The 12688-nt window shown below is 49.8% G+C and overlaps 1 protein-coding gene across 1 annotated transcript; it reads left to right on the top strand.

Moving 5' to 3' along the window:
* The first annotated feature begins 83 nt into the window (after window positions 1-83).
* On the top strand, window positions 84-4102 carry LOC101763422 (putative glycerol-3-phosphate transporter 1). Its single transcript, XM_004953320.4, has 3 exons — window positions 84-278; window positions 767-1817; window positions 3244-4102. The coding sequence occupies exons 2-3, from the start codon at window positions 860-862 to the stop codon at window positions 3804-3806; spliced, it is 1521 nt and encodes a 506-aa protein (XP_004953377.1). The 5' UTR covers window positions 84-278; window positions 767-859; the 3' UTR covers window positions 3807-4102.
* Window positions 4103-12688: the final 8586 nt, after the last annotated feature.

Raw genomic sequence — 12688 nt, 5'->3', positions numbered from 1 at the left:
TGTGTCCATCAGAACCAGTGATTTGCTGCTAGAGCAAACTGGTTGCCTCTAGAAAAGGAAGGGGATGGTAGGGCCCCCAACAAACCCCTGGCCCTGGGAGGCTGGGAGACCCAAAAAGCAAGGCTGAGAAACGCCAAGCCCTGTACTGGCCACCCCGGCGGGCCATGAGCTCCTGATCCCTCGAGGAAAGCCACAACTGCGGCGCTCCCAGAAGCTGCCCTCCGCATTGCCCCCTCCCCCTCGATCGGACCTCTTCATAAGAGCCGCATCTCATGGAGGTAATCGGTTGGCGTTATGTTTTCCTTTCTTGCAAGTATAGGTTTCTGGTAGGTGTTCAGGCAGTTTTGATGAGATAATGAGATAAGTCCTATTTTTGGTTCTAGTTATAAATTTGCCTTCTAAAGGACGATTCAAATTGATTGATCTGGGATTCAAATCCACTTCGGGGTTGAACAACTTGTTTAATCCTAGAGCAGTGCAAAAGGATTGCCCGCAATTTAGCAGGCCTAACTTCTTGTATATCTTTCCCGCAATTAAGATTGGACTTTGGCCAATGACTGATTCAAAATGGACATAGTCGCATTAATAATGAGTCTTGTTTTATAAGGGGAAAAAAGCCGAATCACTACTGTACACGGATTAGTCCCATTAGTTGTATTTCCTTTTGAATTGCTCCATACGTGATAATACATCAATTATGTTTTTTTTAAAAAAAAGGTACCGAATCACTACGGGAATTTCTGATGTTTTGTGTTCGCCCTTGTAGATGCTAGTCAGTTTCTTCAAGGCTCTAGCATTGCAGAGGAGCTGAATTCTGCTTCGCTCATCTGTTACAATCCAACTAAACACAGCAGTAACAATGCGTAGCACAAAACCTCCTGGGATTCATCTTTTCGTGTGTGTTCAGGGAAGTTCTCTATCTCTTAGGACATGCCAGGCCCTTGTCTTGGTATTGACATTCTTTTCATACGCTAGCTACCATGCAGCAAGGAAAACCACTAGTGTTGTTAAAGGTGTTCTTGATCCTAAGACGTCAAAGCCAGGCTTGTTGCACTGGCCTAGATGCTTGAATATTGGTAAATTGCATACTGCTGAGAGCCAAACGGTGCTCTATGGTGGTTGGGCACCATTTGATTCCAGAAATGGCACTGCATTGCTTGGGGATGTTGATTTGGCATTTCTCGCAATTTATGCAATTGGCATGTTCTTTGTTGGCCATATCGGTGACAGAGTGGATCTGAGGAACCTTCTGACAATTGGAATGATAGGAACTGGTTTGTTCACGGCTGCTTTTGGAGCTGGATACTGGCTGAATATACACAACTTCTACTATTTCTTGGGCATTCAATTGATTGCTGGCCTGTTTCAGTCAACTGGGTGGCCCTCAGTGGTAGCAGTTGTCGGCAATTGGTTTGGGAAGAAAAAGAGGGGACTAATCATGGGAATTTGGAATGCTCATACTTCTGTAGGGAACATATCAGGCTCTCTGATAGCAGCTGCTCTCCTGAAGTTTGGGTGGGGCTGGTCATTTGTTGTTCCTGGTGTTATGATTGCATTAGTTGGGCTCATTGTGTTTCTGTTCTTGCCTTCTGGCCCTGAGGCTATTGGATCTGAGGATGACCATTTGAATGATTCTGGTAAGAATGAAATAGGCACCCCTTTATTGGAAGGACAGACAGAAGTAACAGAAAAGCCAGTGGGATTCATTGAAGCATTGAGAATTCCTGGAGTAGTGCCATTTGCTCTCTGCCTGTTTTTCTGCAAGCTAGTCGCCTACACGTTCCTATATTGGCTTCCTTTCTATATTAGCCACACAGGTTGGTGAAACTAATCATGCAATTTGTCTTTTCTTTTTCTTGTCACGAGAATAGCCATAGTTTAGTTTGTACTGCATAAAAATGACTGCTTATTTGGCCTTTAGTTGGGATGTGCACATGATATGAGTATATGATGTTTTGATGCAATAGGATTTTAGGGAACAGTGTTTGAAGAGAGACAATGGAGACAACAAGATATAGCACCGAAAAAACTGATAGTAGATATTACGCAACCTAACATGCCATCAATTATCAAGTACTTATTAGACGGAATCATTAATGAGATACTTTTTAGGCTGGGATCTAGCAAAAACCTAAACAACTAATCCCACTATTTATGTCAACAATTGTAGTTTATTACGTACTTCTATTGAGGCAAAATAGGCGTTTTGGTCCCTCAATTTTGTCTTCGGGGTCAAGTTCGTCCCTCAACTTTCAGATTGGCCAATCTAGTCCTTCAACTTTGCTATTTGGGTCAAACTTGTCCTTGTGATGACATGGCGCTCCATTTTGACATAAGACTATGTACGAAAAGTCCTTTTTACCCTTGGTTCTTTTTTTCCTCCTCAATTTCCATGCGTTGCCTTTTGTGCTGAACATGCTATGACCTTTGCTCTTCCTTGCTCCATCCGTCCGTCATAGATCACGTGATGTGATCGATCGATTGATGTGTGTCCAATGCATTGCAGCCTTAACTAGTGACCAGTTGACTGCTAGCAAAGCCAGCCGTGGATGGAGGATTGGAGGTCGACACTGGCTGCCCAACAACGGTTCATTTGCTGGTTTCAGCTAGCAATATCGTTGCTGGTTCCATTCGATGCGTTTGTGCTGCAATATCGTGGCAGATACTAGATCTCACACTATTATTTATTTTCGTTTTCTTCATCTCAGTTAGGAAAAGAAAGGAAGTTGAGGGGAAGAATGAGACAAGGGCAAAAAAGACTTTTCGCATTAGTCTCATGCTATTATGGAGCGCCACATCAGTACAAGGACAAGTTTGACCTAAAAATAAAAGTTGAGGGACTAGATTGGTCGATTTGAAAGTTGAAGGACGAATTTGACCCTTATGGAAGAGTTGAGGGACCGAACCGCCTATTTTGCCTTCTATTAATTGTGTCATTTCGTTGGCATTATGACCAATGGAAGGCCGAAGTTTCTGGTATAACCTCAGCTATGATGGTAATCATGACAGAGTATGAATGTATGATGTCTGCGAAGTTTGTGCTTAGCTGTTAAAAAAGCTAGTGCAACATGCACATCTTAGTATGCTAATTAAAAAAGCTAGTGCAACATGCACATCTTAGTATGCTAATCTGTGGTGTTGTGATCCAGTACTCCTGCTGCACATCATAAGGGTTTGAACAACTGACTTCAGTCTTCTGTATCTATTAACTAACTGATTTACCATCTTGTTTCTTCCTCCCAGCTGTTGGTGGAAAATATTTGTCAGACTCGACTGCTGGAGCGCTATCAACGTTGTTTGATTTAGGTGGTGTCATAGGCGGCATCCTTGCTGGCCACATGTCAGACCGTTTGGATGCCCGGGCACTGACAGCAGCAAGTTTCACATTTTCTGCGATACCGACACTGTTCTTCTACCGCATGTACGGGAGCATCTCGCTTTGCTGGAACATCATCCTAATGTTCATCACCGGCATGCTCGTGAATGGCCCTTACGCGCTCATAACCACCGCGGTCTCTGCAGACCTCGGAACACACAGCTCCCTGAGAGGCAACTCCAGGGCATTGGCAACTGTGACGGCAATCATAGACGGGACAGGCTCAGCTGGCGCTGCAGTTGGTCCCTTGCTGACGGGTTACATCTCTGCTAAGAGCTGGACTGCGGTCTTCACAATGCTGATGGTTTCTGCCCTCGTTGCAGGGCTGCTGTTATCAAGGCTGGTCATGGCTGAGGTTTCTGCGAAGCTAGAATCCCAGAGATCGGCAGCAGCAACTGGTCTGCCTGTGTCCTCTGTAGAGGAAGCTTAGGCTGGAGATAACTGAATTGCTTACGCTTTCCTGGAGATTCCAAAATGGTGAAACCCTCAAAATGTTAGACCTGAGCTGGAAGTCCATGTTTCTTGTGTATAGATAGCATTCTTTGTCAAGTTTGTTTACTACAGGATTTCGAGGCATATTTGGGAGTTGTGTGAATGATTGTTGGAAAAAAGAAAAGAAAAATGGAAGTCGTAGTCAACAATATGTGATGATTGGATCAGAATTTGGATCTTCGTAAATGTATCATATCAGATTTTTGTAATATAGGTGGCTTGGTGTTGTTCCCGTCCGCAACACCCCCCCTCCCCCCTCTATTTGGATACTAGGTGCTAAACTTTAGCAGTGTCACATCGGATGTTCGAATGCTAATTAGAAGGACTAAACATGAGCTAATTACAAAACTAATTGCAGAACCCCTATGCTAATTCGCGAGACGAATCTATTAAGCCTAATTAATCCATCATTAGCAAATGGTTACTGTAGCACCACATTGTCAAATCATGAACTAATTAGGCTTAATAGATTCGTCTCGCGAATTAGACTCCATCTGTGCAATTAGTTTTGTAATTAGTCTATGTTTAATACTCCTAATTAGCATCCAAACATCCGATGTGACAGGTGTTAAACTTTAGTACGGGGTATCCAAACACCCCCTAAGTGCTCGCAATGCTAAAAAATGGCTACGGCATTGGCACGGCAGCTGCTCCACCCTCCTGCTGGAAGGTCTGCTGACAGTGCCCTTGACTCTGGCCTCTAACTTTTTTGGGCGGTGGTCAGTGCTGCTGATGCGCATGAAGAAGTTAAGACTCCGAACTGACGCATTGCTACTGCCCGGTTACAGCCTCGAGCATCCTGCACTTCCAAGTTCCAAGACATATTTAACGATCTGAACATCTGATCACAGCATTACAATTTACACAACGGATCAATGGTAGCTCTTGTCCTCATGTTTTGGTTCGCCATAATACTCCATTGCTTGCTTGTTCACAACATATGGCGTCATCAACTATCCCCACGGGCTTCCCCGTGGCGGCTTCGAAGACGCCGGGGACGGGACTCGCACGCCGTTGTGTGTGTTTTGGGTTGTTGGGCTTGTGGGCCGATTGCGCCGAGCGGCAAGGGAGGTGGGCCGAGCCGGTTGGACAAATTCGCTTAGAACTGGGGACGTAAATTTAAAAAACAAAAAGGAAGCCATTTTCCTCTCAGGGGCAGGCTCTGCAGAAGGGACTGAGTATCACATTTGATTTCTTGAACAGATAAAGTCCCAGCAGTAGCAAAAAGGTAAACATCCTCCTCCTTTTTTTGTTCTAAAGCCAACAGCCTTGTTTAAGAGCATTTCACAGTGAACAACCAAAGGTCTCTCTCTCTGTCTCTCCAATAGACGCGTCCCATTTAAATACAGCACGCAAGCAGGAGTGCATGGGTCACTCAATTGAAGGTGGGATGTTATATTTTACAAGGTAACGACCGGGCAGTCTTCATACAGAAGGAAACGAGGAATATATTCCCCCTGTGTGTCGATCGCGTATACCGTCTGCCCTTTCCACAAAGCAGCGCCCGTAGTACATTCCAGGTGGAGCGCAAATAAATAAAAGTTTTTCTACGCGACAGTTCCCGAAATTCCTCGCTTTGCTAGTGACAGCTTCCTAGGCTCCACCACGCGTATAGTCTCCTCCTGCAAGAAACGAAACCGGCCCCGCGCGCGCGCATCCATCCATCAACGGGTGACCTCCCCGTCAGCTTCACCACCATCTCTCTGCCTCTCTCTGTGAATGACTGCTGGCTCGCGGTGAAGATGGAGCTACCGGAGGGCCTCGTCGATCCATGCGCAGGCAGACCGATCGGAGGCCCGGGCGGGCGGCAAACGTCGCGTGCGCTGCGCTGGCCTTCGCCGCCCTTATCCCGGGCGGCCCATGTCCACCGCACATCGAAAAAAGCTAGGCAAATGATGGGTGTGGATGGGATGATGGCGAGAGCTGCGAAATCGAGAGGCCGAGAGCGACGCGCGGCGGAACATGGATCACACTCTCGCTCGATCCATCAACAGCGGCGATCTCTTTCATTCTCTGCCGGAGGAGATCAGGGAGAATGAGCGAAAAAGCCTCGTACGCGCGCGCCCAGGTCGACGTGGAGGGAGAGCCGGCCAGGCAGCAGCTAGCTAGGTAGCTAGCAAGCCGGGCGTGCCACCGATCGATGTGACTGCTGGGCCGATGAGCTAGCTTGGAAGCGTAGAAGAAACCCGTTGGCCATATCGGCTAGCTACTCTGACCTGAGAAAGACGAAAACGCAATCCAAAGCAGGAGGTGACAGGAACATGCGGTGCAGTGCAGTGCAGGTGGAGAGGGACGGGCACTCGCGCGGCGATCTCCGGTTTGTTTTGTTGCTGCTGTTTTTGGCTGCCGCCACAACTCGGCGAGAGGCGCCCGCGCCCGCGCGTGGCCCGTGTTGGGTGAAAGCCTGAAAGGTGCCACGAGTTTTTTTTGTTTGTTTGTTGGCTTGTGGTGCTGGGAGTTGACCCTGCCTCTTGGTTAGTTTGTGTGGACGGCGCTAACATCTACCTGTGTTCAATCTCGACTCCATCTGCCTCTTGGTTACGTCGGGCACTTCGCTGACAGAACATGGACACCTTTTATTTCTTAAAACACACATAGTAAATGTTCTTTTAAGAGTAAATAAACCTTGGAACAGATCAGCAGAAGTATGTCTTCAATAGCGGCGACGTGTTCAGGGATTTGCCGGGCGAGGAGCAGGGTGACACAATCTACACCCAAAAAGAAATCAGTCGTTGATCAATACAGTATAAATTGATGACTTTCCCGCCTTCCTTTCTGTTCGGACACAATCGATCGATCTACCATCATTCTAAACTCCAAAGACCAACAGAAAGATAGAGCAGAGGACCACGCGATCGAAATGGCGAGGAGATTGCATGCAGAGGTGTCCTGTTTCACGGCACAGCCCAAGGTGCAGACGACGACGGAGCATGAGCGCAACGCCCATTGGGCCCCCTCTATTTATCCCTTTCCGAGCACACAGCTTTTCGACGAGCGAGCATGATGAGTGCGTTCTCTCGGCCTCGGGGACGGCAAGTTGGTGAAAAGATTTCGTTCGTGGGAGGGAAAAAGAAGCTAGCGTTTGCCCTACGCGCGCGTGCAATCGGCCATCGGTCAATACGGGTGAGAGAGACTGAGTGTGACCTTACATAATATTTGGTTATCTTTTCTAACTTTCTTGACCAATGACCATGCAACCAATCCCCCCCCCCCCCCCCCAAAAAAAAAAAAAAAAAAAAGGAAAAACTACCCTTGTCCTCCCCTTCTCACTGATTGACGTGGCCATGTTCAGTTAAACTAGCCCACTAAATCGAGTCTATGTTAGCATTACTTTGAAAGCTTTTTAATTCTCTCTTTTCTTTTGTTGACCTTACCAAGTTACAAACCGGCAAAGTTTTGAGGAAAGTGTGGGGGCGGCTGGTGCATCAACCTTGGGGGTCCGAACTCTGAAGCCTATGGCCCGGCGGCCGAGCGGGCAAGCCCCTTTACCTTACGCATGAAGAGTGGTATCGGTATCGCAATCAGACCTCACCCCGGGTCCTTATCCAAGTTGTACACGATGTGATCTCTCCTCCCTCCCTTTTGCAAAGGCCCCCTGCATTATTACAGCACTTTGCGAGCAGTACGTGGGTGGAGACCGACATGCCCGAGCCCTACACGACGTACGCTGCTGGCCCTCTCTCTCTCTCTCTCGTGCCCAGCTGCCCATACGCTGACGAGAACGCGTCGTGGTGCAATACAGACTGTGAATGGACGGCGGCCTCTTTTCTCGCCTTACACGAACGATCTCGATGCAAAGGCTGCAGAGACGCAACGACGGCACAGCTCGGCTGCCGCCGGCCCGGCCGCTTTCTGCCGCCCGGCGCGCTTTACTCCTCTCTCTCTCTCTCTTTTCCGCTAGCCATCATGCCATGAGAGGGGAGATCGACGGGCACAAAAAGCTCGCAGCCTTGGTTGATAAGGACAAGGGAGCCCTTTCGCTATTCTGCTTTGGTGCAAAGGCCTGATCGCGTGTTCCTCTCCTCCTTTCGATTCTCCCCTCCGTCCCACTTCGCACACCGTTTTTTTAGTTTTTGACCATATACCCATCCTTTTATGTTCGGTTATTAGAAGACGCAGACGTACGCGCACACGACATGTTGCACTCAGACCCGTAACCCCGCGCGTCTGAAACCGTTGAAGCCAAGTGATCGCATCCACCACGCTATAGCTGCTGTGACATTAGCGTGACTTTGATTATTGGCCGGCCCTAATGTAATCAGTCACTGACGGCTCACTTTACTCTTGACCTGAGGACGTGCATGTGCCTCTGATGTAATGTCATGCACAAGTTAGATTTGCCGCGGCACCAGGCCATGTGACCGCCTTTGCCACCACGTCTAACCAGGCTGCGGGATACGCTCTGCAGCTGCTTTGCAGGTTGGGCCAGGCAGCATATGCGTCGTAGCTTTCCAGCAGGTCGAGCGAAACACGGTTCAGGCTGGCCGCAAGCGTATCGCCGGATCATCGATCACCGTCTGATAGAGTGGTGATCCGCTGTGCTTTCACGGGCTCAACCTTGGGCGAATTGGCGTCTTTTGTCCAAACAAGCGTCCTGCCTTTTTGCAGTTCTGCTGGCCCCCATCGCTCTTCGCGACAGAGTGGTACAGTATCGTTCCCTAAGATCTCCTCTGTTTCCATTTTTTGGCGTAAAGCAAAGCGAGAGTACAGTCGACAGACAGGATTAAAAAAAATGTGCATCGTCGTGAAGAAAAGCAACCGTGTGCATCCAATGGTTTAAGCCGCCAACACGATCACTTCAGCTTCTACCCTTTTCCCTAGGACTTTATCGATCGTTTCGGTCACAGTCAGCTCGGTGTGTGTGAGCTGAAAGAGAGGTGACCATTAGATCATTTCAAAGCCAGATTGTCAAGGCAGCAGACTTTCTTGTTTTCAGATGTTCTATCTGAACAGAACCTGCCATCCTTGTACGAATACAGTCCCAAAGGGGCAACGAACAGAAACTCTGAAACTGCACCAGGATGGATTTCCGACTCGTTCAACCGATTATGTTTGGTAGAAACACAAGTTGGGGTTCCTTTTTTCCATTTCTGGGCACCCAGAAATGAGGTGTCGTCGCCGTCGACGCGATCCCGGAGACCTCTCGAATGCGCTACCTGACGGCGCGCCATTAAGAGCTAGGCAACACCGACGTAACTGTGTGCGTGTCGATGTCGTCCAAGGACAGATTCAGCAGCGTAGCCGTGTAGAAATTGGAAATGTCTCACAAATTCAGAGGTCAACTCTAGCACACGGTTATTTCCTTTTTTTTCTAGCTACTGGTTGTTGACTTTTACTACTCTGAAACCTTTGGCGATCGAGACGTTCTTTGCGGTCTTCCTAAAGCCATGATCAAGCTAGAATGTCGTAAATCACACCCGCCGCAAAAAAAAAGGGGGTGGGGGGGTGGGGGTTCCCGTATGGATGTAACAGACCACCAATGCGTCAACGTTAGGCCGGTGTATATCCCCTCTGTGTGGAAGGTGCGGTGCCGCCTAGAGTCCAAGTTTTCCTTTGGTTATTATCACACAGCAAGGTAATGACGGTGGATAATCTTTTGAAAAGAAACATAATAAAACCGGCCAAATGTCAGTTCTGTGAGGAAAATGAAACCATCCAGCATCTGTTCTTTGAGTGTGTAACAGCTAAAGCCATCTGAGCATATGTTAACTCCTTTACACATGTCTTGATTACAAATTACACAGAGCTGGCTAGTAAATGGGTGTGTGACAAAAAAATATAGTATGACCAATAGCATCTATGCAGGAGTTTGCTGGGGTATTTGGCTAATAAGGAATGATATGAATTTTCGTGAACAGATTTGGTTGGACATAAAGATGGTGCTAAAGAAGATATGGAAATGCATGACAAACTGGAAGCCAATTAATGTACGTGGGAGACCAGCTGGAGGACATGAGCCGATGGCTCAGCTTCGTGGAGAAAGCCCTCAAGACCCCATTGACAATAGGCGCTCCATGAAGAAGATCAAAATAGGTGCGATGTGGCTGCTTGCTTGAGCCTGCAGGAAGTGGCTCATGCGACTCCCACGAGGGAGACAAACTGCTATGTCTGTCTCAGAATCTGCGAATGGTGCTTATATGTTGTGTTCGATCAGTGTGTTGCCTGGTACTGCAGGGTAGCTAGGTAGAGTGCTGATCTGGTTATCTCAAAACATGTAAACGCTTAAACGGTGAATTCGGTGCCTTGTTTTTATAAAATGGGGCAGGGCAAGATGCCTGTTACTCTAAAAAACCAATGCGTCAACGTGGGGGCGGGAGGAGGAGGAGGAGGAGGAGCGGCAGGCCGGCAGCAGCTTCGTTCCCTAGCCTGCAAGGAAACGACCCCGTGCGCTCTTCCGGCGATCCCACTCCTCCCGGGCCGATCCGGAGTGGCACACCGCAGCACGTTGCCCGCGAGCCAGGAAACGCACAATCCTACTGTTTTTTTTTTTTGTCTCGGGCTGGAACAAGCCAATGGACCAACAACTCGTGATGCGCTGCTACCGTGGACGACCTAAACAAACATGGGGAGGAACAGGAACAACGCCACGGGCACGCGGAAAACTAAACATGTCGTTAGAACCCAGCACGCACACCGTCACCGCAGCGGACGAACGGGGATCGCGTGGAGCGGGCGGGTAGGCTCCTGCCCGCAGCACGTACCCCTTTTCCTCCTCCCCCCACGCCACGAGATTTGATCTCGCCGTCCTTTTGGAACGTCCATCCAAAGGCGAAAGCAAAGGCCGCCTCTTTTGCCAAAAGCCAAGCCCCCCCGCCGGGGTCCCCTCCCCTCCCCCCCGCCTGGTCCTGGAACGCAACGAAACGAACCATATCGCCAACCAAACCAAAGTCCAATACCCACCTTGCTTTTCGCCTCCGCGCATTGCGTCACCCGCCCGCGGCCGCGCCCTGCGCAGCTACGCTGGGGAGAGGAGATAGCAAGCGCGTCGCCGCCCGCCCGTCCCCCGCTGTCGCCGCCCGCCCGTTCCGTCCAATCCAACTGTTCAGCCCTGTTTCCGCAGCGGCAGAGGAAAGAGGAGAAAGCCCGGAGCCCCTGCCGCGAGCGAGAGATCACGTCGTGTCCGCGTGCCCCTGCCTGCCGCGCGCGCCGGCCGCTCCGGAGCACGGCGGGCGCGCGCCCGCAGTGCACGGTGGTAGTAGCAAGTAGTGTGGGCGTGGTCCTGGCAGCCGGCCAGGCCATCAGGGGCGCCCACGCCTCACGGCCCGGTCCGGGTCCGTGCTGCTGCCGTGTGTTACGTGTGCGTGTGCGTCGAGTCACCACTGCTCCGCCCGCCAGCCCAGTCCCCCGCTGGCCACTGTACGTGGGGCTGGCCGGGAGGATATCGGCGCGTATCTGCCCTCCATGGCTCGGTCTCTCTTGGGAGGGAGCCAAGGGGGCCCCTGGAGTATGGCGCGTGGACCCCTTGCAAGTGCGCCCCCTCGCTGTGCTGTGCTGACGGCTGACGATGACCCTCGGTCCAATCGACGGACACTTCACGAGGCCGTGTCCTGACCTGGAGGCTGGAGTGACCTGCTGCTCGGTGCTCACCGAGGTCTTCTACTCCGGCAGCCCGGCTCCGAGATCACCCAATTTTGCTGTCAGGAACTATACACAAGGGAACTTGGGCGGAACTGATTACTGATACAAGAATTCTGCAGGAGAACAGAGCCATTCGTCCAGAGTTGCTTTGCGAATTGGGGGTTCTTACTACAGAACGTTGGCTTGGGATTTTCATAAAAACTAAATTAAAATTGGCTTGGAGCTGCCATCAGCTAGTTCGTTAGGTAGACCGTTTGCATCCGTGCGGACACTGCGACTGATTTGGACCTTGTACTAACTATAAAACCACACTAGGCTGCCTTGATAAAAGGCCTCTACCGGAGACACCACACCAGACCAGAAGCCCTAGGGTCCCCCGAAATTCAGCGTGCCCTGACTCGAGGCCTCCTTTTCCTCAACCTACACCACACTGCTAACAGCAACGGGACAGTGGGCAGCAGGCAGCTCGTCTCTACTCTCTACAGGGCCGGGTTGGAGAAACCGATGCGAGATGGTTGCTGGACGAGAGCGGCGGGTCATACTGTACTAGTGTACTAGCATTCTACTAGCAAGCAAGCAAAAGTACATTAGCTTGAAAAGAATGGATCGTCGCTGTGCTAAGCTCCTTGGATTAGCGAAAAGGCCTCCAGAGTGGCACTTGGCGTTTGTGCATGCATGCAATGCAGCGGCGCGCGAGGAGAGGACACATGGGGTGGTAGAGGGTAGGGACATGGCGAAATAAACAAATGCGTAGCCTGTCGTCGCCTCCCCGGGGCTTAAGAAAATGGTAGCTGTCAGCTTCATGATCAAGGGCACGTTCTCGTGTAGGAGCGTTGCAGCGAGCCTCTCCCAGATCCTCTGCATCGTCGTCTCTGTGTACATCTCACACTGCTAACGAGACTGTCAAACGAGAACGAAAAACAATCGCGGCAACTCGTGATGCGGTTACACATGTTACATGAAGTGTAAGTACAGTATAACTCTTATAAGACTCTATCGGACTTTTTTTTTCTGTTTGTGAATGATTTTCTATACGAAAAATGTAAAATCGTGTGTTTGATGTTGGTTTTTTTTAAATGTTTTTTTCTATATGTAATGTAAGCGGCAAATTCACGTGTTCCAAACTTCCAATCCGACCGACCTCTAAACCCACCCAAGCAAACCGTGAACTTTCTCTAGCGCAAAGGATCCTGCCAGGGAGAAGAAAAATGTTAGCTCACCATGTACTCCCCTGCTGTCATG

Source organism: Setaria italica, chromosome I (genome assembly GCF_000263155.2).
Source record: "Setaria italica strain Yugu1 chromosome I, Setaria_italica_v2.0, whole genome shotgun sequence".
Lineage (NCBI taxonomy): Eukaryota > Viridiplantae > Streptophyta > Magnoliopsida > Poales > Poaceae > Setaria > Setaria italica.
Note: the sequence above shows the minus strand (reverse complement) of the source record. Positions and strands in the feature narration are given on the sequence as shown.